A 25,110-nucleotide genomic window follows, 5' to 3' on the forward strand; every position below is an offset into this window, starting at 1 on the left:
ATTAATAACTCGACCAATGATACATTAACATTAATAATTGTATTAATCAATCATCAGCATGGCATATTGGTAATCTCGCACTAAATTTGTGTAGCTCTCCTAGGACCTTAACATTGTGACACCATTGGCTTCTATTTGTTCAAATCTACTTTTGCCAGGAGTGATATTGTATTATGGTGGCATGTTTAGTTAGTTACTTGGGATGAGTATCGAAATTGTTCTAGTTTGGGTATTCATTGGCGGAGCTGGACTTGGTATAGATTGTGGAGGATCAAATAGCTTAAATGTTTATGAAGAATTGCACATAACTTTGTAAGTTTATGCAGGCTTCAAGGAGGTTTTGGAGAGTGGGGGTCACGTCCAATTTACGCCCTATATTTTGCTCCGTTTTAAATTAGATTGATTCGAACGGAATAGTTAATCACTTACTCATTCCTCCTCTACCATATTCCTGATTAGTCTTGCCCCATTCATGTATTAATTTCTTCGTTCCAAGTAAACATGGCATAAGAAAAGAGATTATAAAGCACCGTGAACAGAAATTGGAGATTTGGACAGTAAAATGGAATTGGCACCATGTATTATGGCATCAATCATAATTAACTAAATGGATAATGTTTTATCCTAATCATTGATGTTAATATATGTAACACTACTTTGTCTGTGCTACACTAGTTTTGGACCTGCTATCCATGGTCTTGTGTTTGGTGATGTGCACAACTATTCCAAGTCAACTTTTTTCTAGAGTTCTGTGGTCCCCTAATGCAATCTCTGCGTCCGTTTTGCCTTGACTTTGGCTCCTCACCATTTAGTGCATTACAGAACTGATCAAGCAAATAATTAAATAAAAAAGAGCTATATCCTGATCTAGAAAAATGGTCATGGGGAACAGATAAAATCAAGGGCTGAGATTCAAGAATCAAGACATAACATAATTATTGGTGTGCGAAGAATCTGTCTAGCAAAGAAAATAATATGGAGATCAATTTTTTTATCACGTACATTAATGTACCATATAATGTAACAAATAATATATAAATATCACGTCAATTAATAAATTTATCTTGTTAAATCTTAAATGTACACATCACTTACAACGTCAAATAATACATTCATGTAGTAAAAACATATAATTTCCCTAGCATTGTTCGGCCTAGCAATGGCATTGGTCTTGAGCATGTTCTACAAAAATGTAGACCAAACCAACCCACATGCAATTTAATGTGGGAGGGTGGCAAATCTTTAATGATTTGGGCCAAATTGCACTTGCATTGCATGCCCTGTAAGGATAACCGCCTTTACAACCATCTCCCCAGCTAGCTAGCATGAATGACAAGAAAAATGAATACACAATATGGTAAGAAAGATGTCTCTTTCTGAAGTTTTCATTGACTTACCCGTCGGTGGTCTCCATTTCATGTGGAAGGGGAAGACAAAAAATGCACAATATAGTGAAAGCCAGCTATAAAAAAAGCAAACCCAGCTACCCAAAATATGATGAGAATTGAGAAGTATGAACCAAAATTTCTTTGGCCAAAACAGTAAGCACCTAACTACAAAAGAAGAAAAATAAACCCCAAAGAAAGTGTGTTAGAGGGGAGAGTTAAACATTAGTAAAATGGAGTTTGACTGCAGCACGAACACTTGAAAATACTATCATTACGGTCCATTGAGTGATACATTTGTTTCATTTAGTGGTAGATTCAATTCATAAAATGACGTAGCATCATTTCAAAGGTCTCATATACACTATCTAATTTGTCTGATGTATCATCATCTGATTGATCCAATGCATCATCTTATGAGTAATTTGTAAGTGTTTTATACTTAATACGTGTTTATACTTTAAAAACCGAGTGAAAAATGTATTAAGATGCAAAATATTGTGAACCAACTTGACACGTTTTGCTAGTCAATTTGACAGGCTAGAGTCCACCCTTTTTACGTTGACTCAGACGTGAAAGGAAAGTGGCACCTCAATGGAAATCGATTTTTCTCGTCTCATATATCTCCTTCATCCACGGTGGTCCCTGAGCCGAGAAGTCAAACATTACAATATAGGGCCAAAATATAAATTTATAATGTTTATCTTGTTCACTTTATAGGAGAGGTTTTTGGCTGGTTTGCTTGCTTCTGTGTGAAAGTTTAAAGAGCTTGTATAGCTTTTGTCATTGTAAAAGCTAATCACTGCTGGTGTTTATACGGAAATGCTCCTAGATAGCACTATTATCGTGACAAATTGACAGTATATTGATACTTTATGTGGTTTTCATATCTGAATACTTAAATTCTCGTATTTATATCTATCTCAATGAGTGATCAATGGATGATAAGTGTAGTGAGTCAAATTGTTATCTTTAGAGGCAAGTCACTAGTCCAAACCTTTCTTTTTCCTTGCTTTTTACAAGTTGATATTCTAAATTACTGTAATTTACAAAAAGAGATTTGAACTTGATCAGTGTAAAAGGACTGACATACACATGTGCTCTGACTAACTAGCCTGAACACGATCTACTTCTCTTTTACAATTTTTGTTTGAGGGGGGAAATGCAAGAGCTTAAAACATTTGATTGTGAATTTGTGTGTGTGAGGGAATAAATGGTCTATAACTTGAAACACATGAAACAAATGGTTCCATTACATGCATGCTCTGCACGAACAATTAAATCTTGTAATATCTAGTAAAGATTTGAAGAGCATGAGTTTCACCAGCAGCACCAAGACCCGTGCCCTCATTTAATATAATCAAATGGAATTTATGGGAAAGGGGATAGGTGAAGGAATGATCGCATTAATAAGAAAGCAGTAATGTTATTCATACCATATTTTTGTACCACATTTTCATATCATCTTAGATGGTATTTGATGTGGACAACCACTTCATTTGAATTAATCAAATTTTGAAACTTAGTTTGTTATTTAATAAACTAATAATTAAGAAAAACTAGTTAATTAAATTATGATTGTGGTATACGTGGAGTCTTTCTCCTTCCTTTCCTTGGGTTTTGCAAATTTTTCAAATGATGTGACTGTTCACATTAGATGTCACCTAAGGTGGTATAGAAATATAATATAAAAATATAGTATGGATATCATTACTCATAAGAAAGTGATCGCAGTTAAGTGTTTTCGATCGCAAGGAGAGTGACACAATTTAAATAAGTAGCTGAGGTAGAGATACTAGTAGCCTAGTATTACTACTTGAACATATCATATCGAGAGATTTTTTGGTGTGCTTGAAATATGAGACGGAATATCACATGTTATTGTAGAATTGGAGAAATTTTTTTTCTTCCAAGTGTCTCTTTAATTGTTTAATGACATGTGATATTTTGTCTCGTGTTCCGAGCATACTGAAAACTCTCTCAATCTTATCACCTATCAAATATTTGGTTTCAATTATTTCATCACCCACCACATGCCACTTATTTATGGGCGGCCATGGCCAGCTAGATCTGATTTAAACAAATTCTAAGCTTTGTTCCATCTTTATTAGCAAAAGAGAAGATGGATTTGGAGAAACTGGGTCCACGACACCATTCATATGTTTGGGTGTATGCATGCTAGGCCATGATCGACGAGCATAGTTCGTTATCTAAAAGTGAACTTGCATGAAAAGATTAGTAACTAATACGATTTTGACGTGTTTCGAGCAAAAACGCTTTTAGTAGAAAGGCTTTATTTTATAAGCACTCTCAAACATGTCTCAAAGGACTTACTTTATTTTAAAAGGTAGTCACACTCTATCTTAGTGAAAGAAACCATGGGCTCATTTCATATCTAGAATTAAATTGAAAATTTTACCTCCCTAATTTTAAGGTACGTTAAGGTAAGAAATGAAAAAATTATGTCCAATTAGAGTGAAGAAAATGGATTACTCATGAATAAAACTTATCCATTCCAATCCTTTGAAAACGGCAGAATTAGAAAAAACAAGTTTTCCTCATGTCTTGTCATCTTATGATCCCTTCCTAATGAAAAATTATTCACTTCTAGTACCTCCAATCCAATTCTAAATACCAAATGAGCCTTATGAAGCAAAAGATTGTATAATGACTATAGTGTACTGCCCGTGCTTTATGTGCCCAAAACACATTGATATACCACATATTATAATATAAGTGAACTAAAAAAATATTTCCAAATGTTCCTCTACTTGTAGTATGACATATGATGTATCGACCTGTGTTCCAATTATACTAAAAAAAATTCTCCTACGAAAGAGTTCCAAACACATGAACAATCTCTAAATTGACATTGGTTTCGACAAGCAATAAATAAAGGAGCCCATTGTCCTCTAAGTTGAGGGGCCATAATTATTGGGACTAAAGGACATTAAAAACGTGACAATTATTTCCCAAGTGCATTACTATTCTCCTGAGATTGAAAGTGTTTCAAATTACAAAAACCATTCCTATTCTCTCCATCAAAGATTCAAAATACAAACAAAACCGAGAAAACAAAATTTTGTTGTCTATAACGAAAAAGGATGACTTCAAGCCAACAAAACTCCCTGCTTAAAAGAAAATACTAATTACAAGCTACAAACACACACACACACACATATATATATATAGCTCTTAAGTCATAGTTCTTGGTGGGTGGTGGAACCGTATTGCGATTCCAAATCCTTGAGGATTTGAATCACACCGTTCAAATCATTGGAGCCCAATTCAAGACAATCCCTTAATAGCTCACCCTCCACCACCTCTCTCTGCACTGCCTTCACCATTTCTCTCAACGTTCCCTGTCACACCACTACACTGTCACACACTTTAGAACACTTGTACTACACCGTCACACACCTTATAAAACTTGTGTGTGTGCGTGTGTGTGTGTGTGTTCATTAACACTATATCCTATATTTAAGAGTCTACTTGAAATTGCTTCGGAAAAGTCAAACAATCAAAATGTTTTTAACCACATCCTCGTTTAGAAGTCTTTTTCAATAATTAAAAATATTTTTAGAAAAAATGTTTTCAGATTTTAAAAGCATTTGAAATGCATTTAGCAGTAAACTTCAAGTGTTTTTTTTTTTCTTCAGAATTTACTTTTATTTTTATTAAGAATAGGTTCTAAAATTATTTTCACTATACTTTCATTTATTTTAAAAACATTTCTAGACGAATTATATGGTCAACGTAAAAGTTTTAAAATACTTCATAATAAAAAGTACTTCTAGTTAAAGTCTTTTGTAAAATGTGTTTCCGCTTAAGTAACAAGTGACACGTGCGTACCGAGTGGTAGAACACTTTGAGGAGCCGACGGAGCAGCGACTTGGAAACCTTGAGGATAGTTTGGTAATTCTGCGCGACCCAAACGGCTCGATCGGAATCCGATTGCCTCTGTGTCAAGTCACCCAGCCACCTCAGCAACTCGTTGGCGTCCGCAACGGCGCCGTATACCTCCGAATAGGGAAAGTCCCTCCACGCGTAGTTCCTGAGATAGTCCCAGCCGGCGGACCACGTGAACCCCCACACACCCATCCCGAGCCCCCGCCCCAACTTCGACGCGACGGCCCTGGCCCGCTGCGATCCCGAAACGTCGCCGCGTGCCTCCCGGAGGTTGGCCACCCGCGTCATGAGCGAGTGGGCGAGGGAGAAGAGGGTTGGGTACTGAGAGTAGGAGAAGGATTGGGAGGGCTGTGCAGTGGTCAGGAGGAGAACGGTGAGGAAGAGAAGTGTCTGGTGCGACGGTGTCGTCTTGGCCATTTTGGAGTTCTGTAAGGGACTGATGATTGATCGACGGTTAAGAATGTTTGAGAAGTTTAGTTCCACTAATCCAGACTTTTAAAATTTGATTCAACGTTAAAATTATTATAATTTTTAATAAACTTTTTGTTTTTAATCATTTAATCAAATTTTAAATGATCGAATTTGTGGGTCATGAGAATGGACAAGGATTGTCTGTCTTTCCATTTTCAATGCCCTCATATTTGTGTGGTCACAATTAAGTCACGTTAACATTTTATATTATTATTAATTTTTATTTTATTATCTTTATAAAAAAAATGATAATATAAAATATTGACGTGGTTTAACAATTATTATCCCATTAAAAATAAGGGAGCGAAGGAAGGTTGGTGGGTCCCATGTTGGTGACGTGGGGGACCCAAGTCCAATTCGAAGGGAAGGTTTGTGGGCTGGTGATGAGAACAAAAGAAAACTTTAAGCTATTGGGCTTTATTTGCATGCCCAATAGTATTACGTGTGGCCTTAACTTGGCATGCAAAGAGACAGTGCAATCAATTTATTCAAATTATTGCCGGTGACGAGTATGTTTTTCAAACGAGACTTGCATGAAATGGATACGCCGTGTTGCCGTGGGAGTGTCTCAAAAAATTGAGATCTTATTAGTTTGGTAAATTTCGTATAAAATTGGATTAGATTTTGAAAATTTTTGAATTTTTAAAATACATTTCAATTTCTATCTGGCTTTTTAAATATTTTGATTGGAGATGTTATGGATTCAAAATCGAATTTTTCCAGTCTGATCGAAATTTCCAATCCAACTTGCATAAAAAAAAATAAAAAAAAATAAACCTTATTTCATGCATTAAATCAAGAAACGAGAAGTCTTTTGGACTCTAAGTATGGTAAACTCACAAAATACCAATTCACTTAGAAATTGTGCAATGTTGGTGGTGGGATCACATACAAACAGAGTGCACTGCAAGTCCTAAGTTGTATAACCTCTCAGAAAATAAATATAAGAACCAAAACTTTTGTTTGAATTGGATGCAAATGTTTGGCTCCGTGTCATCGACCTCCTCGGCATTGCCGAACCCAAAACAAAACAAAAACACAAAACAGCAACGTATGTCTCCACTCTGCCTCTTTGGGGATAATCTTCGTCACAATCTGACTGAATTTTGAGATTTTTCTGCATCTTTTGGTGTGACCACAGCCACCCGCCAAAATATCGGTCTCGTTATGCATGTTGGCTGGCTTCCCTTCATTTGTGTTAGGTCTTGGGGGAGGACTGAAGAGTGAATCTTGAAATCTTTGGCTGAAGCCTTAAGGTCCTTGTTAACTTTAGGAAAGAGAGCTATATATTGCTCATGCTTAGGAGGGAGGTAGGCTAACTTTATTTTTCCGTTATAGAATGTATCACTCTCCATGAAAGTTCTTCCTTGCTTGAGCTCGAGGCTGACAATTTTTACTTCTCTTGTGCTGTTGGTGTTGGTATTCTAAAGTTTACTAACTCAATACCAAAATATGTGGGTGATAAATTTACAAACTCTATCACACCTCTCACTTTCACTCTCAATAAAATTGGACAAGGAAAGAAATAGAGAAATAGAGAAATAGAGAAATAGAGAAAGGAGGGAAGCAACAAGCTTTGGTAAAACACTTGCACTTAGATATATGAAAAGAGAGTTTACAAACTCAATAGCTTACAAGCTGAAATTAAATGAATGGGAAATGGGATTCGGATGGGATGCTCTAAAGCTTAGCAAGATGGCCTATTTATACAAAACAGAAATTAATAAACAATGCAACAACACATGCAATGAATGGGGTGTTTAACATCTTTACACCCTTTAAAACACATGCAGGAACTTTGGACAGTCTAGCACACATATGCAGCTATCTTTCCAACTTGCAATCAACACTCTTTCGGCTAATACATCACATGGCAGCACACTGCTGTCTTGTAATCAGCTTTCGGCTAACAGATGGAGGGAGCAATGATCTTTGTAGTTGCTGGAAACAACCTGGAAAGAAACTAACAGCTTGCTTTAACCATTAACAACCTGTTTGGATTTGATTTTCCAACACACCTCCTCAAATTAAAACGCCTTTATGCCTAGCATTTCACGTAGCAACTTGAATAGCTCAACTGGCAGTGGCTTTGTGAATATGTCAGCCATTTGTTCCTTGGTGTGACAATAGACAAGTTCGATTGTCTTTTGCTTCACATGGTCCCTCAGAAAATGGAACCTGGTATCGATATGCTTGCTCCTTCCATGTTGGACTGGATTCCTAGCAAGCTTGATAGCTGAGATGTTATCCACATGAATCACAGTCGATTCCATTTGTGGATGACACACTGACTTCAACAGATTTCTTAACCAAATTGCCTCACACACGGTTAAGGCTACAGCAACATACTCGGCTTCACACGATGACAAAGCAACAATTGATTGCTTCTTTGAAGTCCATGAGAAAACTGTTGATCCTAGAAAAAACACATAGCCAGTTGTGCTTTTCCTTTCATCTTGGTCACCTCCCCAATCACTATCTGAATAACCAAATAATTTTGCATCTTCACCAAAATTATAAAACAGACCATAGTTTAGAGTACCTCTTATGTACCTCAAAATTCTCTTGGCGGCTAGCCAATGAGACTCCCTTGGTGTTTCCATGTATCGACTCACGAGTCCAACACCATAAACTATATCAGGTCTTGTGATTGTAAGGTACCTTAGGCTTCCAACCAAGCTTTTGTACACGGTTGAGTTTACAAACTCACCTTCTCCTTCCTTAGACAGCTTCAATCCAGTTGCAACTGGAGTGTTGACAATATTGCACTTGTCCATATTGAATTTCTCCAATATATCTCTCATGTACTTTTGTTGAGAAATGTAGATACCATCACTTCCTTGCTTCACTTCTATGCCAAGAAAGTATGACATTAATCCATTGTCAGTCATCTCGAATTCACTGAACATGGATTGCTTGAACTCATAGAACATTGCTTCATTGTTTCCTGTAAACAACAAGTCATCTACATAGAGACAAATAATTAAGAACTCCCCTTTTTCACCGTTCTTCATGTAAACTGAATGCTCGTATGGACATTTCTGAAATCCATTTTGGTGAAGGTAGTTGTCAATCCTTGAGTTCCAAGCTCGTGGTGCTTGCTTGAGGCCATACAAAGTTTTCTTCAAATGATACACCTTATCTTATTTTCCTTGTACTTGGAAGCCTTCTGGTTGTTCCACGTACACTTCTTCCTCAAGAACTCCATTAAGGAAGGCTGACTTGACATCTAATTGATAAATTTTCCATTTATGCTGAGCGGCAAGAGAGATTAGTAATCTTACCGTGTCAAGTCTTGCAACTGGAGCATAGACTTCATCATAGTCCACTCCATACTTCTGTTTGTAGCCCTTTGCTACAAGCCTTGATTTGTATCGATCCACACTTCTATCTGCAATGCGTTTGATCTTGTAAACCCACTTGACACCAATAGCCTTCTGATTTGGTGGGAGCTTTGTTAACTCCCAAGTGTCATTCTTCTCGATGGCATGTATCTCTTCTTCCATGGCTTTCTTCCAACAATCTTCTTCCACAGCTTCATTGAATGAGAGAGGCTCATGGTCTGCATAGAAGCAGAAAAAATTGGTTTCTTCTTTTTCTTGTCCATAAATCTCTGTGAGACTCCTTAACCTCACTGGAGTTGAGGAGCTGCTTTCCTCACTAGATGTAGGACCACTCCTTGCAATTCTGTGCACTGGAGTTGTTGTGATTGTTTGAGCATGCTGTTGCTCAATAGGTGGTACAACTTCTGGTTCTTCAAAATCAGTGGAGACGATCTTCTCTTTACTGACTTCTTTGTTGTTCCACTTCCATGTCTCTTCCTCACTGAAGATGACATCTCTACTAACCACTAGTTTGCTAGTTAGTGGGTTGTAGAGCTTGTATGCCTTGGACTCTTCATTATAGCCCACAAACACACACTTCTCACCTCTATCATCAAGTTTCCTCCTCTTAGCTTCTGGAACTTGAGCATATGCAACACACCCAAAAATTCTTAGGTGTGTAACATTCGGCTTGTATCCACTCCAAGCCTCTTGTGGTGTCATCCTCTTGACACTCTTTGTTGGACATCGATTCAACAAATAAATCGAACAAGCTACAGCTTCTGCCCATAACTCTTTTGGCAAATTCTTCTCCTTAAGCATGAACCTTGTCATGTCAAGGATGGTTCGATTCTTTCTTTCGGCTATCCCATTTTGTTATGGGGTATAGGCAGCAGTAAGTTGATGCCTAATTCCTTGCTCCTTGCAGTATGCTTGGAAAGCATTGGAGGTGTACTCTCCACCTCTATCTGATCTCACAGCCACAAGCTTGTGGTTACTTTCAGCCTCTGTGAGTGCCTTGAACTCCTTGAAAATTTTTAGGGCAGCTGACTTCTCCTTGAGAAAATAGACCCAAGTCTTTCTACTGAAATCATCAATGAAGGTAATAAAATACCTATTACCTCCATAAGACATGGGATCCAATGGACCACATATATCTGTGTGCACCAACTGCAGTGGTGCATTTGCTCTCCATGTATCACCAACAGGGAACGATAGTCGTGTTTGCTTGCCAAGCACACAACCTTCACATACTTGGCGTGTGGCTTCAATTTGGGGTAGACCACGAACCATTCCTCCACTTGACAGCAACTTTAGGCCATTGAAATGAAGATGGCCAAATCGAAGATGCCATTTCCATGACTCATCTTCCATTACACCGATGTTGCAGCTTCCAATCTTTGTGTTCAAATTCAACGGAAACATCCGGTTCTTTGACATTCGAACACGTGCAATAAGCTTTCTCCTTGCATTCCTGAGAGTGAGAAGCACGTTCTCCATATGTATAATGTACCCTTTCTGGAGCAGTTGACCAATGCTCAGAATGTTGCTCTTCATACCTGGTATGTAGTAGGTATCGGAGATGTATTCTTCTCTACCATCCTTCTGGATGATCTTGATCTTACCTTTGCCTTCAACTGGCAACTTTGAGGAGTCACCAAGACTTACAGATCCATAGGCCCCATCTTTGAGTTCGGCAAAAAACTCCTTCTTTCCACACATGTGATTGCTTGCACCAGAGTCCAAATACCAAACATCTTGTTGGCTACTGGAATCATGGTGTGCTAGCAAGACTGTAAGTTCTTCATCAGTATTTCCACTTGATTCTGCCATGTTGACATGCTCACCATTTTTATGTGAACATTCATTGGCATAATGTCCATATTGCTTACAGTTGGGACACTGGATATGCGTCTTTCCTCGAGTAGATCTCCACTCCTGAGACTGACCTTGATTTTGTGCATAGCCTCGACCTCTTCCTCGGGCTCGTCCTCGGCTACGGTTGGATGAACTCCCACGACGTGAGTTCCACTGCCCACGACCTCCATTTGGTTTGTCAATATTCAACTTTGACTCCAAAGCTTGCTCTAGCGTTGTGGGGCTTGCATTCTTCTGAATGCGTTGCTCGTGAACTAGGAGGGATCCTAGCAATTCCTCTGTGCTCATTGTCTCCAAATCCTTCGATTCCTCAATGGCAGTCACCACATGCTCAAAGTTGGATGTGAGTGACCGAAGGATTTTTTCCACAACTCGTACTTCATCGAGTTTCTCGCCATTTCTCCTCATTTGATTTACTATCGCAATGAGCCTTGTGTGATAGTCCGAGATGCTCTCTCTTTCATTCATGTGAGCAGTTTCAAAATCTGCTCGAAGTGACTGTAATCTCACTTTCTTGACTCGATCTACTCCTTTGTAGATTGTACTGAGTGTATCACATACTTGCTTGCTCGTTGTTGCTTCTGTAACCTTCTCGAACGTTGAATCTTCCAAACCCTGGTATAGAAGATACAGCGCCTTTTGGTCCTTCTTTCGTATGTCCTTGAGAGTGTTCCTTTGATCCGCAGTATATACGGCTTCTTGCTCGGCAGTGGGTACAACATACCCACTACTGACAACTTCCCATAGCTCCTGTGATCCAAACAATGCTTTGAATTGGATGCACCATCTTTCATAATTTTCTTTCTTCAATGTGGGAACTTGGAGTTGCACTAAGTTGGACGCCATAACTGCTGCACCTGCCAGAATGGTATTCTGGCTCTGATACCAATTGTTGGTATTCTAGAGTTTACTAACTCAATACCAAAATATGTGGGTGATAAGTTTACAAACTCTATCACACCTCTCACTTTCACTCTCAATAAAATTGGACAAGGAAAGAAATAGAGAAATAGAGAAATAGAGAAAGGAGGGAAGCAACAAGCTTTGGTAAAACACTTGCACTTAGATATATGAAAAGAGAGTTTACAAACTCAATAGCTTACAAGCTGAAATTAAATGAATGGGAAATGGGATTCGGATGGGATGCTCTAAAGCTTAGCAAGATGGCCTATTTATACAAAACAGAAATTAATAAACAATGCAACAACACATGCAATGAATGGGGTGTTTAACATCTTTACACCCTTTAAAACACATGCAGGAACTTTGGACAGTCGAGCACACATATGCAGCTATCTTTCCAGCTTGCAATCAACACTCTTTCGGCTAATACATCACATGGCAGCACACTGCTGTCTTGTAATCAGCTTTCGGCTAACAGATGGAGGGAGCAATGATCTTTGTAGTTGCTGGAAACAACCTGGAAAGAAACTAACAGCTTGCTTTAACCATTAACAACCTGTTTTGATTTGATTTTCCAACAGTTGGAAGCAAGCGAACTGCAAGTGCACGATATATCTCGTTGGATCATCAGACGACGTTGTCGTTCTCTTGAAAGAGATGGCTGAGGGTTCCTGATGAAGTTGATTGTATACAAGCCTAACTTTATATCTGCTGCTCAAGTGATTGAGACTCAGATTGCATGGTATTGTTATTGTTATTTTTCATTGTATATTTATGGTTAATTAGCAATTAGCATAATTAGGGCTATGTTTCTGCTTTCTTATCCAATTTGAATTCATTTTGTTGTATATTAGAGTAAATTAGAAACTATTAAAAATAATTAATGATATAACTCATTGGGTAATTAACTTTAAACGAACTAAGAAAATTCTGATTGATTAGATTAAGGACCACAATCCATAGTAGAGCAGCCCACCATTTGACATTCGTGAAATGGACGTACAGTGTCTTTCTCATGCATGCACGCATTCTTGCCCACAATCCCTTAAATACTTAAATAATTTCAAGATGAGTGAAATCTTAGAAGTCTTGCACTTGCAGCATATATACACAAAAATCAAAAAGCCCTATATGTGTTGAAAATTTTGGAAAAAAAAAGTTCAAAGACAATGTGAGTGGTGGTAAGAAGAAACGCGAGGCATGGGAGAATAAATTTGTAATTGCAAATGGGATATATACAGTTGTAAGCATGGGCCAACAGAAAAGTGGACAATGTTGTGATATAAACGGTTACTTATGGGTTGAACCAAAAACAAGGAAAATTGATGATCAGTTGTGCCCTTTCGTCATGCGTTTGAAATCGGGAACCCTTTTAAGCCCACAAATATTTTAGTACTAATTTAGAATTGTGCACAAAATACAATTGATATCCCAATCAATCCCCACTCTCTTCTATATATCCAACCCCACCCTGCCCCTAGGGCCTAAGCACTCTACTTGGTGAGTTGCCATTTCTTACTTTGGTGAAATGAACAATACTTATTTTGCTTGATATTATTTGGACCCACGAAGACAATATTCTTCTCCTTCGATTATGATTGCTATAGTTGGGCATAATAAGCTCAATACTTACATCATGAACAGTTAATATGTCCATATGTAAAAAGAATAAATCTTCGATTGCAGGTGTTTTTCTTTTGTCTTTTTCATCATTTAATGATTCGCAAGTTTTCCACTTTTTCGTCAAAAGCAATCAAGTTTATGTACTATAGTGCGGGTTTGATTCCCACCAATTATTTTTCTCCTAACAACTAATTATTTAATCCATTAATGCTATCGTTTGTAAAAAAAGAAATCATTTAATGATTGAAATATTCTTCTTTGTTTTTTAACAAATTAATGGCATATTTACTTGGGATGATTTTTTTTTTTCCATGCAAACACATAGCAAACACATAAAAGAATGAAGAAATATGTGACCCAATAACTGAAAAACAAAGAATTATAAGTAACATGTCTAATCCTTTTTTTTTCCATTTCTAGTAAATAAACATGTTACAAGGGAAATAAATTTGAGACATAATTATTTGCGCTTCACCAGCTTTCACAAATGCAGGAAGTGTGACACATATGACTCTAGAACATATGAAATATTATCTTCAAGTAAAAATTTATTCAGATTGCTGTGATTAATTTTACGAAGGCAGATTGAATCTAATAAACTGGATTGACTTCGGTACTGAAATTAATCTGATGGAGCAGGAGAAGGGTGCGAGCACATTTTGAAAAGAATGGAATTTGAAGTTATATGATTTTGAATTGTGAATCTGTAATAAATCTGAATAGTGAATTTGAATTTCTGGACTAAGGTGAAATGAGTTGTGAAAACTGGGGATGATGAAGGTGAAGGATGGATAAGAAAGGAAGGGAAGGATTCAATCTCAGGAATTTAGATCACGAACATGAAGACAGAGTGGTTCAATTTATGAGAGCGAGATGAAGTAGTAAAAGACAAAGGTAAACACAAAAATGAGTGTGGCTATCCTTGCATTTAACGAAGATTTGACGGAAATCTCACTTTCAATTAAATTTGTTAATGGTTTTCACCATGAGGGATTAAATCTTAATTATTTTATCATATGGATAATATTGCGAATAGCCTATTACCACGAGGATCATTAATCTGATTTAGCCATATTTTGTTTATTATTTACGTAGTTAAATACATGGGTAAATTCATTCTTAAATGAGTGATGTGAAAATGAATTAAAACTCTAGGAAGTGTTAGTGTTACTTCTTTTTTCAAAGTGAGAGAGAAGGCAAGTGATGGAGATGAGATTTAGAGAGAGAGAATCCTACTCCATTTCTTAAACATGAGGTGATAAATGTAGAAAATGTTAGTGTAATTATCTTATATTGAATTCAGTAGTTAAATAACTTTTTTTTTTTTGTTTCCACGTGATGCTTTTTAATTATCAATGTACTTATGGATATTAACGATCAGATTGGTAAGATATTTGTTATTTTATTTTAAAATAAATCAAGAGGAAAATTTAAGAAAGTACATACATAGAAGAGAGGTGAGAAAGGGAGCAGGATAAATAAGATAATGAGAGCAGTACGTTCAAAAAAACATATCAAGTTAAAGAAAATTAAGGATAATCCGAATACATATTAATGAAATCTTTTTTGTCAATTAAAATGGGGTGAAAATACATTTTTATCTTATATCACAATAGAAGAGTTAAGGACAATAAGGTAATTTCACAAAATTTTTTTTTTTTTTAATTGTGAAACAATAGATTTTGTTACATTAGATGTTAGATTAACCACCAACGAGTTCGAACCCACACCGTCATCCAAGAGCTCAATTCTTTTCCACCACTATAGTAAAAGATCACTTGTTGTTTTTTGTTTAAGTCTCACCTCCAAGTGATTTTATCTTCTCTAATTTTTTTTTTTAAAAAAAAAAATAAACAAACCTCTCTCCCCACTCCAATGTTATTTCTCATTTTCTTCCTCTCTCCTTCAATTTTAAAAACAAACGTAAAAAATTTTACACACTTTATGTGTGGGCATATACTAGTAAAATCTAAATTAAGCTCTGACGACTTTTTTTTATCAGTCAACCAACATAAGTAAATTAAAAAAAAATCAACTGTAAATAAATAAAAAATTCAATGTAACTGAAAAAAAAAATAGCAATTTAATTGTCTAAAAGAGTCCACTGCTAGTAGGAACGTATCCATCTGCACACCAAATTTCATATATCAGATATCATATTTTTACCATGTATTTAGGTCCCTCCTCGATTTTGACATATAAGAAATAAAGAAGAATTTGATTCAATTTATATCTTAAACTTCTATATAAACACTGTTAATCGGGTCAAAATTTGTATCCACTAAACTCCTCAGCACAAAACCAATGGAGAAAATTTTCATCCTCTCTCTCCTTCTCCTTCTTCCTCTCTTAGCCTCATGTGCAGATCAAAAAAAGGTCATTCCCTTTGGCTATGATAAACCTATTTTTTCTTCCATTTCTTGTATCTTTTCTTGTATATACGACACATGTATTTGTACTTATATACATGTTTGTATGTATCTATAGGTCTACATAGTGTATTTTGGAGAACACAGGGGAGAGAAAGCACTCCATGAAATTGAGGACATCCATCACTCGTATTTGCTCTCTGTGAAAGAAACAGAAGAAGATGCCAGAGCTTCTTTGCTTTACAGTTACAAGCACAGCATCAATGGCTTTGCAGCAGTCCTCACTAAGGACGAAGCTTCCAAACTATCTGGTAATTAACCAAACCAATCACATCATCTCTCTCTCTCTCTCTCTCTCTCTCTCTCTCTGTAATGCTACAGAAATTAAATGGTAACTGCAGAGTTGGAAGAAGTTGTGTCTGTGTGGGCTAGCCACCCAAAAAAGTACTCTATGCACACCACAAGGTCTTGGGAGTTTTCAGGCATACTAGAAGAGGAACAGAGGCACTGGATGGACAACAAGATGGGAGGAGACTTCTTATCCAAAGCCAGATTTGGCAAGGACATCATAGTTGGGCTCCTTGATAGTGGTAAGAAATTAAGAATACATCAATTTTATCAAACAACTTCATATATTAGTTTGTCTGTCCATTGAACTGTTTCACATGTGATTGCTTGTGTGTCTGGGGTGGTAAAAATCTGATGCATGCATGTATTATTGGTGGTATATTGTATATTATTGTGTCTAGAGCACTTATTCTATGAGAAGATATGTTGTGTCACTGGTATTATTATATCACTTTGTGTTTAATGGAGAAAAATGTTGTGCCAAATAGTCTGCTTTTTTTTGTGTCTTCAACACTATGTGTCAGGTTGAGAGAAAATATATGGTGTTACTGACTCAGGTATATTAATTTGTATCGATAACTCACCACGTTATCAAATTGTTGTGGACGTGAAGAGATATCCCTGTTGTAGGTTAGATTCTCTACTGAGTGGAGGGGATGGGAATGATTGGATGCATGCGATGATGATGTTTGTTGATTTTATGATCAGGTGTCTGGCCAGAATCAAAGAGCTTTAGGGATGAAGGCATGGGGCCTGTACCAAATTCATGGAAGGGAATCTGCCAATCAGGACCTGGTTTTAATTCATCTCACTGTAACAGGTAAGTTTGTTAGTTTAATTGTTGATTTCCTTCCATCAACTTTCTTTGATTATATATGTAGCCATTTTGTGGCATGGGTAACTGTGTTGGTGAGGCAAATTAGAATTTTTAGCAAGACATGTGAAGTGATTTAATACCATTACATAATGCTAGCTTTGCGCTTTGGACACATTTTAGTCTAAAATATTTTTGTATCTTTATCTCTAGCTAAAACTTATATGAAATGGACTGTGTATATTTTTGTCTATATCAATGATATACGTGACGATGGAGTTACATCTAATTTCATACAAATATCTCCCTTACCCTAGAGGGGACTAGCTAGACCCCACACTAAGGGATATAAAATGAGCCAAGAAGGAACCGTAGTGATGTCAATATCAAAAAAAGCATTAGCAAGTTGCCCTCCAGCATGGCACTGCATGCCTTCCAAATTCCAAATCACAAACTTTAGAAAATTCAACTCCATTTCTTAATTTTATCTATCCTACAATTTATAGGTCATGTTCCATGTGAGGATTGAAATTGAAAATAACAAATAAAATGTTTCACTAGCTATACCATTGTTAAGAGGAGTGGAGAATTATTAAGATGAGTTGCACACACGATGTGATTCTGACTTTCTTACTTTGTGGATCACGCAAACATGAATAATTATAATCAGTTCAAAGAAACAGTAGATTCATTTGCACTCTTCTTTCCTTTCAATTGAGTTATAAAAGAATTTCTGACCCAGCAAACATGCATGGTCACTAGCTTGTTTGTTTGCAAACAAATAATTGATTTGATTGCTTTTGGATTCTTTTGTTTCGAGTCTTGTGAACTTCCTTATCGTTATCTGGTGGCCTGTCTGTGACCATTGCATTTGGAGTCAGCCTAGCTATTTGCTTTGTGGAAAATGACCTAAACCCAAGTATTCAGTTGCACAGTTCTCAACTTTTTCTTGTTGTCAAAAAGAGAAGGACTGCAATTGGGCAGCTCGGTGGTGTGTGTACAGTGCTCACCTTTGCGATTTCAGCTTCACACTGCAAATGTTACTGCATGTACCAGAAATTGAACACTTATATTTCTACAGATAACAAAAAATGTATAAGTTGCTTACGTAAATTATAGGTCATATCTCTGATAAGGGTTAATAAAAGTAGTACAACAAATTATACTGATGTGTTCCAACTAAATTAATAAAGACAGACTACAAATAGACTTTTATATATGCACGAAGTCCAAATTACATGTTTAATCCATGTTTTGGGTTTGATTTCCCAAAGTTCGCAACAGTTATTTTGTTATATCATCTTCAACTAAAGTACTAGTAAGATTGACATATTGTTTATTTACATTTGTACTCAAATATATGAGTGTATATGTCTTCTTATCTCGCTCATCATATTGCATGAAAAGTTTTTATCTTGAAATAGAAAATCCCTACTACTTTTATAGGAGAAATAAGAGACAATACCATACAAGACCCATATATTTCCTATTCAATGATATTATGTACACATAGATCATTAGGTAAATCATAACATGCACATATAGAAAATCCCTACCTTTTACATGAAAAATCCCTACTACCTTTTATATAGCATGCACATGTACATATACATGCTGTGGAAGCATGTAACATATCATAATTAAAAACTCATTGGTTAACTCATTACTACATGGAGCAAAACCCAATTGGTAGAATTATTTTCTTACTATCTAACTAATATAAATAAAATCTTGTGCGGAACTTGGGTTTTCATTATAGTGAAACTTGCAAAGTGAGAATCAAACATTGTGCTTAAAGTCTTATACTCACAAGTAAATGATCCCAAGTTCACCTCTGATATGGATTGTTGCGCAGGAAGCTGATAGGAGCTCGCTACTACCTCAAAGGTTACGAGCAATACTATGGCCATGTAGTAAATGCCTCGGAGGATTACCGATCACCGCGTGACATGGATGGCCACGGCACACACACAAGTTCAACCATTGCAGGCCGAGTCGTTCCAAATGCCGCAGCCCTGGGTGGTTTTGCCCTAGGCACCGCCTCTGGTGGTGCCCCCTTGGCGTGCCTTGCCATATATAAAGTGTGTTGGGCGATACCAGGCCATTCCAAGGTGGGCGGCAACACATGCTTTGAGGAAGACATGCTTGCAGCCATTGATGATGCAATAGGTGATGGTGTTGATGTACTGAGCATATCAGTTGGGCTAAGCCAACCTGTAAATTACACCAATGATGGCATTGCTATTGGAGCATTGCATGCCACAAAGAAGAACATTGTGGTGGCATGTAGTGCTGGGAACTCTGGCCCTGCCCCATCTACTCTTGTAAATTCAGCTCCATGGATCATCACAGTTGGTGCTAGTAGCCTCGACCGGGCATTCATCGCGCCAGTTGTGCTTGGAAATGGGATCACAATTGAGGTAATTTAAAAGATTACATATAATTGGAAAGTACGATTTGTTAGCATTTGAGTTAGGGCACATTTCGGGAATACTTTTGTAGGAAGCACTTCTTCTCATTATCACTGTCGCTGGAAGCAATTTTTTTTTTTTCCCATAAGGACATGCAGTACAGTTTGGTACTTTCTAAAATGTTTGATTGAATTAACATTCAGGGAGAAACAGTGACACCAAGCAAGCTGGAAGAGAATAAGAAGTACCCTTTAGTATATGCTGCAGATGTTATTAACTCTGGTGTACCCAAAGATATGGCAGGGTAAAGTTTACTCTATGATTTACTTAAAGAAAATATGCACAATCAGAACTGATTTAAGACACTAAACCACATATAAAAGGGCACTTAACCATGGTTTATATACGGCTTATAGTCTGTTTAGAATTTCCTCAGTTTCTGTTTACAATTCAAAGTCTATAATGGGTTCTATTTATGCATATCTCTCTTCACTTAATCTATGTTATAGTAGTTAGATAGTGATTTTAATTAGCTAATGACTTGTAGAAAAAACTCAATATTGTGGCTGCAGACAATGCCTACCAGGCTCTCTTTCACCTGAGAAGGTGAAGGGAAAGATAGTTTTGTGCATGAGAGGAAGTGGGATGAGAGTTGTAAAAGGCATGGAAGTGAAAAGGGCAGGAGGAGTTGGATTTATATTAGGAAACAGTGCAGAAAATGGGGTTGAAATTGCATGCGATGCTCATGTTATTCCTGCCACTTCGGTGCTTTATAAAGATGCCAATAGAATTCTTCAATACATCAACTCTACCAAAATTCCAACGGCTACTATTATACCAGCAAGGACTGTGTTGAATAGAAAGCCAGCTCCTTTCATGGCTGCATTTACTAGTAGAGGCCCCAATATCATTGACCCTAATTTTCTCAAGGTAAAGTTCGTGACGTATTTATTTTTGTTACCTAATTAGCGCAATCTCTCCGACAACTGTTAATGTTGGCAAGGAACAGTTTGAAAGAAACTATTACGTACTAAAGTTTAGGTATTTAATGATTTTGAAACTAAACCTCTCTTCCTTCACCTTGGCAGCCGGATATCACAGCTCCAGGGCTGAATATATTGGCAGCGTGGACTGAGGCTGATCCGCCAACCAAGTTGTCGGGTATAGATCGCCGAGTTGTTCAGTATAATATATACTCCGGAACTTCAATGTCTTGCCCTCATGTAGCAGCTGCAGCAGCACTCGTCAAAGCAATCCACCCTACTTGGAGCGGTGCTGCCATAAGATCTGCTATCATGACCACAGGTAAACTAAATACCACAAAATTTCGAGGCATGGCCCACTTGTTTAAAGCCAGTACATTGTTTGATAGTCTCTAACTTTTTGTTGTTTGCCTTGCAGCTGGAATAAGGAACAACTTGGGTTTGCCATTGAATGATGAATCAGGAAGTGTTGCTACTCCCTTTGCATATGGGGCTGGCCACTTTCGTCCCACGAAGGCAGCAGACCCCGGCCTTGTCTATGATGCTTCATACAAAGACTATCTTCAGTACATTTGCAGCATAGGAGGAGCCAAGGACTTCGACCCAATGTTCAAGTGTCCAACATCACCGCCGGCAGCAATCAACTTGAACTACCCTTCCATTGCAATCCCCAAACTTAAGGACGCAATGATCATCAAGAGGACAGTCACAAACGTCGGCAACAGCAAAAGCATTTACTTCTTTACAGCCAAACCACCTTTGGGAATCTCCATTAAGGCATCCCCGAGCATATTGTTCTTCGATCATGTCGGGCAGAAGAAGAGCTTCACCATAACAGTTAAAGCAAGAAGAGAGGTGCTTAGTAAGCACAGCAAAGATGAGTACGTCTTTGGGTGGTACACATGGACTGATGGGTTGTATACTGTGAGGAGTCCTATTGCAGTGTCGTTAGCATAAGAACTCACCACCATTTTAATTTCTTTTAGATTTCGATGTCATTCCAAACCATAGGAACAAAGAAATAGAGATAGGAGGACTCTTACATTGCAGTACTTGAAGGGGTTGCCGGAGCAAAAGGATTGGGCATAATATTATTCTGTGGAGTCGTAAACCTATTTCATCTTTTTTTTAGTTGGAAAAATAAGAAAGTATTACCATCTGCAGACTTTAAAGAATGAAGAACTTCAGTAACAATCGTGATTCTGAGTGTATGATCGAAGCAAACACTGTCAAACTGTAAAGAAAAGTATCAGCTGCATTGGCGGTTTGCACTCATCAGCTACAATGGAAATGACCTATTTGCAAACAATTTACTGCATTTAAAAGAAGATAATCTACTACTATAGAGAACCCAGATCCAAAAAATTTAAGATGATCACTTTAACAAAATGGATGCATATTTGCATACCGAATCCATCAGATTGTACAACTGAGTACCGTCTTTAGCAAGTACGTAGCATTGAATCTTACCCTATATCTGTACATATCTTCATCTATGGGTTCAAAATGGAGAACGGGAAAACGGAATCCAGGATTAGATTGTGCATCCCAGCAAGTCCAATTTTAGTTGCCTAAGTTGTCATCTTCATTCCATGCATTAGTTCTCCTCACTTTAACTCTTTCACCCTTAAAGTGAATGTACTTCCATTTACACTGATATCTTCTTAAGAAAAGTTTTTTGTTCTCTTCTTGCCCTAGTTCCTGAAAAGCGCGTGCCACTCTCCTGACAGTATCTTCATCTGGTCTTACACCCAGCTCCTCCATGTCTGCGAATACCTGAATTTTTAGGAGAGATTTAAATCTTAGCACCAAGATGAAATCTTATTCACCTTTAACGCAGACATCAGATACAGAACACAGTACAATATTGTCGAATTTCTCAGGAAATGCCAAAGTGCTAGAGGCACGGTATTGTCGAATTACCTCTATTATCTTGCTTTGCATGTCATGATGATGATACAAAGAGATCATCCTAGAAAACAGCCGCCTAGAGATGGAGCGCGTATGCGTGTGCAGAATCATGTTCCACAATGATTCAGCCTCATCTACCCTCTGATCCATATCAAATGCCAGCAATAGGGTGTCATACGTTCCCATTGTTGCTCCTTGGCCTTTGCTCAGCATCCACTTTGCCACCTGACCACCACTATGGATTAGCCACTCTTAATACAACCAGCAATTTTCACTGTCACATAGCTAGAGCAGAAGGCATTTTCTGTACTTTAAAAAATGAGGCGATCCAACAACTAACACAGCTGGTTTTGTACGGTTAATTTAGGCTTAAACGGGCAAAATTAATCACGTAAAGCCACCTTGAAGAATATCTCTAAGTCAAATCATTATCTATAGTTTCGTGTCAAGCGAACTTTTGCAGATTTATGCTTTTAAGCATTTAGTTCTCAGAGCGATCCAAGCTAAGGTGTATTCCAAATGGAGCTATCCTATAAAGGAATCATGTAGGTCTCATATTAAACCAAGCTAACTTGTATGTCACATTCAATGGCATTTGAAAAAAAAATTCAAAAGTGAAATTTCCATTTGTTTATCCATCTAAGCTTTAATTATCTAGAAAGCAATTTGATAATGGCGGTCATTAGGTTCAGGTTGCGCCTAAAGTAATAGGTATAAATTCTACATAATCTGAAGTACAGTCTGCAAGTGTCATACCTGAATTACGCGCACCCATTGACTCCTTTTTCTTAGGATTATCAAGGCCTTAGCTGCTGCAATCAACGGAAACTCTGTCTCCCAAGCCGTCCATTTATCTAATGCTCCAAAAATGGTCTCTTTCTCATTAGGAAGACTTGAAACCTGTATTCTTAATGTTAATGAAGAAAACAGAGTAGAAAGAGGATCCAAATCATAGTTTCAGAAACTTATAAGGCTTGAAAGAGCAAAAGCAAAAACATGACACTCAAGAAACGGAAGAAAGACTTAACAATTCTAACGAGATTGAGTGCCTTTTGCCCAGACCCGGCCGAATCTTTTCTTTGCCATAAGTGGTGCTCTTTCTTTCCCGCCTTCTTGATTATTTTCCTACATTTCATGCAAAGTACATCTTTTTTAAGCACTAAGACAGCCTAAAACCAAATAAATGTTCATAAACAGCTATAGCTAAACATTCATATCGAAATAAAGTGTCATCAAGCACGATGAAACAGTACTTTGAAGCAATTCAACTGAACAATGAAAACATCAGATGTTTACTACAAGGAAAGATAGCAAACCTACTTCTCAACCGATTTTGAACTAGTTAGAGGCTTTCTACTTTGCTTGTAGGAGCACTTGATATTGAATGGACTTGGAGCCACCGCGTGAAGTAGCGAATTTCTCTAGAAGAAAAGAAGAGAAAAGTGATGAAACTCTTAAATGAAAACGTCCAAGTTAGCAAGAGGTAAAGTACATGTACGACATTTTTCTAGCTTGCCTTAACAACGAGGACAGCAAGCAACAAACCCAGTTACCTTCCACAAGAGACTAGTTCTGCAATTAGAGAAGCTGAACCCCGATGGTAAAGCTGCTTCACCTGTTTTCATCTACCGAGCCATCCGAGAAGTTAGATTGAACACTCAAGTAGAATAAGGAGCACTCGGAATGGAATTCGAAAAGGTGTGTGCTATCCACACACCCCATTTTACTTCTCACACACCTCTTGATAATTTATGTCCGTTGATCTTCTTTAATTCATCCGATCCGACGGTCAAAAATTAAAAAGGTGTGTGAGAAGTAAAATAAGGTGTGTGGATATCACATCCCTTTGAAAAATCATAGATAAGGTGACTCATTGTGTACCTGATCAATTCCTAATAAGGGGAACTGACATCGAATACAATATCCGGAATTCAAAAACATTAGTCTTCTCTAATTTCCAATATCTTGAGCAGTTTACATGGACCAGCAATGTCCACAAGGATTATATTGAAGAGCTTCTTATTCGACTTTCACAAGGAAACAAATAGAATGAGACTTCTTATCCAATTTCTGCATAAAAATACAATCTTTTTTCCAGAATTCAGGATTAACAAATACATAAGCATTCAATAAAACAGGTATTTTATTCAAAAGAACAGATTTTTAACCATGTGAGCTTGAAAAGCTCAGTTGGGTAATGAAAAAGGAAATCATACGATCAAGTGGGTCACCATACAACAGCAAAACTTTATCAAAACTTGTAATATCTTCCTAATGATTATATTCGTAATGGGTTTTAAGAACGAAGCTCAGAGGAAGTGAAAAATTCAGCAAAATTGAAGATAAAAATGAATAATTAGGTGCATAAGCGTAAACATGAACATGGGTTCAATCGAAAGCAAAGAGAAGAACGCACTACACACCTTGCAGATGTGAAGAATCTCCGAGTGGGTTTTAAGCGTTAGGAGCTATGGACGCCATAAGTTGCAGAAGCAAAAGGACAGAGAGAGAGAGAGAGAGGGGGACTTCCATTTCCAAGTGGATTGGATTTGTCATTTTTGTGGGCTAATGTTAGTATGGGCCTGTATATGCATTTGAGCCTGCTAGTCTTAGGAGTCGTCTTAAGAGTGTCACGTGGTTGGGCATTTACGATAATTTAGCAAAAGTTGTCATGTTGACATGAGCGGAGTTGGGAATGTCTTAATAAAGATTCTTAGAGGCACTCTTAACTAAAAAAATTTGATAAAAGTAATACAATGAAATAATTATCAAACGAAAAACA

General features: G+C 37.3%; 4 protein-coding genes across 4 annotated transcripts; 1 reads left to right on the top strand and 3 right to left on the bottom strand.

Moving 5' to 3' along the window:
- Positions 1 to 4,353: 4,353 nt before the first annotated feature.
- LOC137723112 (uncharacterized) lies at positions 4,354 to 5,777 on the bottom strand. The gene is made up of 2 exons (XM_068462278.1): positions 5,238 to 5,777; positions 4,354 to 4,747 (listed from the first exon to the last, which is right to left on the bottom strand). The coding sequence occupies exons 1-2, from the start codon at positions 5,709 to 5,711 to the stop codon at positions 4,586 to 4,588; spliced, it is 636 nt and encodes a 211-aa protein (XP_068318379.1). The 5' UTR covers positions 5,712 to 5,777; the 3' UTR covers positions 4,354 to 4,585.
- A 2,015-nt stretch (positions 5,778 to 7,792) lies between these two features.
- Positions 7,793 to 11,434, bottom strand: LOC137723549 (uncharacterized mitochondrial protein AtMg00810-like). The gene is made up of 2 exons (XM_068462751.1): positions 11,195 to 11,434; positions 7,793 to 8,887 (listed from the first exon to the last, which is right to left on the bottom strand). The coding sequence occupies exons 1-2, from the start codon at positions 11,432 to 11,434 to the stop codon at positions 7,793 to 7,795; spliced, it is 1,335 nt and encodes a 444-aa protein (XP_068318852.1).
- A 4,190-nt stretch (positions 11,435 to 15,624) lies between these two features.
- LOC137725624 (subtilisin-like protease SBT5.6) lies at positions 15,625 to 21,508 on the top strand. Its single transcript, XM_068464377.1, has 9 exons — positions 15,625 to 15,868; positions 15,980 to 16,172; positions 16,263 to 16,451; positions 16,918 to 17,029; positions 18,879 to 19,443; positions 19,638 to 19,738; positions 20,007 to 20,364; positions 20,523 to 20,739; positions 20,836 to 21,508. The coding sequence occupies exons 1-9, from the start codon at positions 15,797 to 15,799 to the stop codon at positions 21,372 to 21,374; spliced, it is 2,346 nt and encodes a 781-aa protein (XP_068320478.1). The 5' UTR covers positions 15,625 to 15,796; the 3' UTR covers positions 21,375 to 21,508.
- Positions 21,509 to 21,777: 269 nt separating this feature from the next.
- Positions 21,778 to 24,854, bottom strand: LOC137725625 (pentatricopeptide repeat-containing protein At4g18975, chloroplastic-like). The gene is made up of 8 exons (XM_068464378.1): positions 24,752 to 24,854; positions 24,210 to 24,398; positions 23,882 to 23,953; positions 23,649 to 23,749; positions 23,357 to 23,453; positions 23,085 to 23,228; positions 22,341 to 22,553; positions 21,778 to 22,193 (listed from the first exon to the last, which is right to left on the bottom strand). Exons 2-8 carry the CDS (start codon positions 24,267 to 24,269, stop codon positions 21,981 to 21,983), a joined length of 900 nt encoding a protein of 299 aa, XP_068320479.1. The 5' UTR covers positions 24,270 to 24,398; positions 24,752 to 24,854; the 3' UTR covers positions 21,778 to 21,980.
- Positions 24,855 to 25,110: the final 256 nt, after the last annotated feature.

This window comes from Pyrus communis, chromosome 2 (assembly GCF_963583255.1).
Source record: "Pyrus communis chromosome 2, drPyrComm1.1, whole genome shotgun sequence".
In the NCBI taxonomy this organism is placed as follows: domain Eukaryota; kingdom Viridiplantae; phylum Streptophyta; class Magnoliopsida; order Rosales; family Rosaceae; genus Pyrus; species Pyrus communis.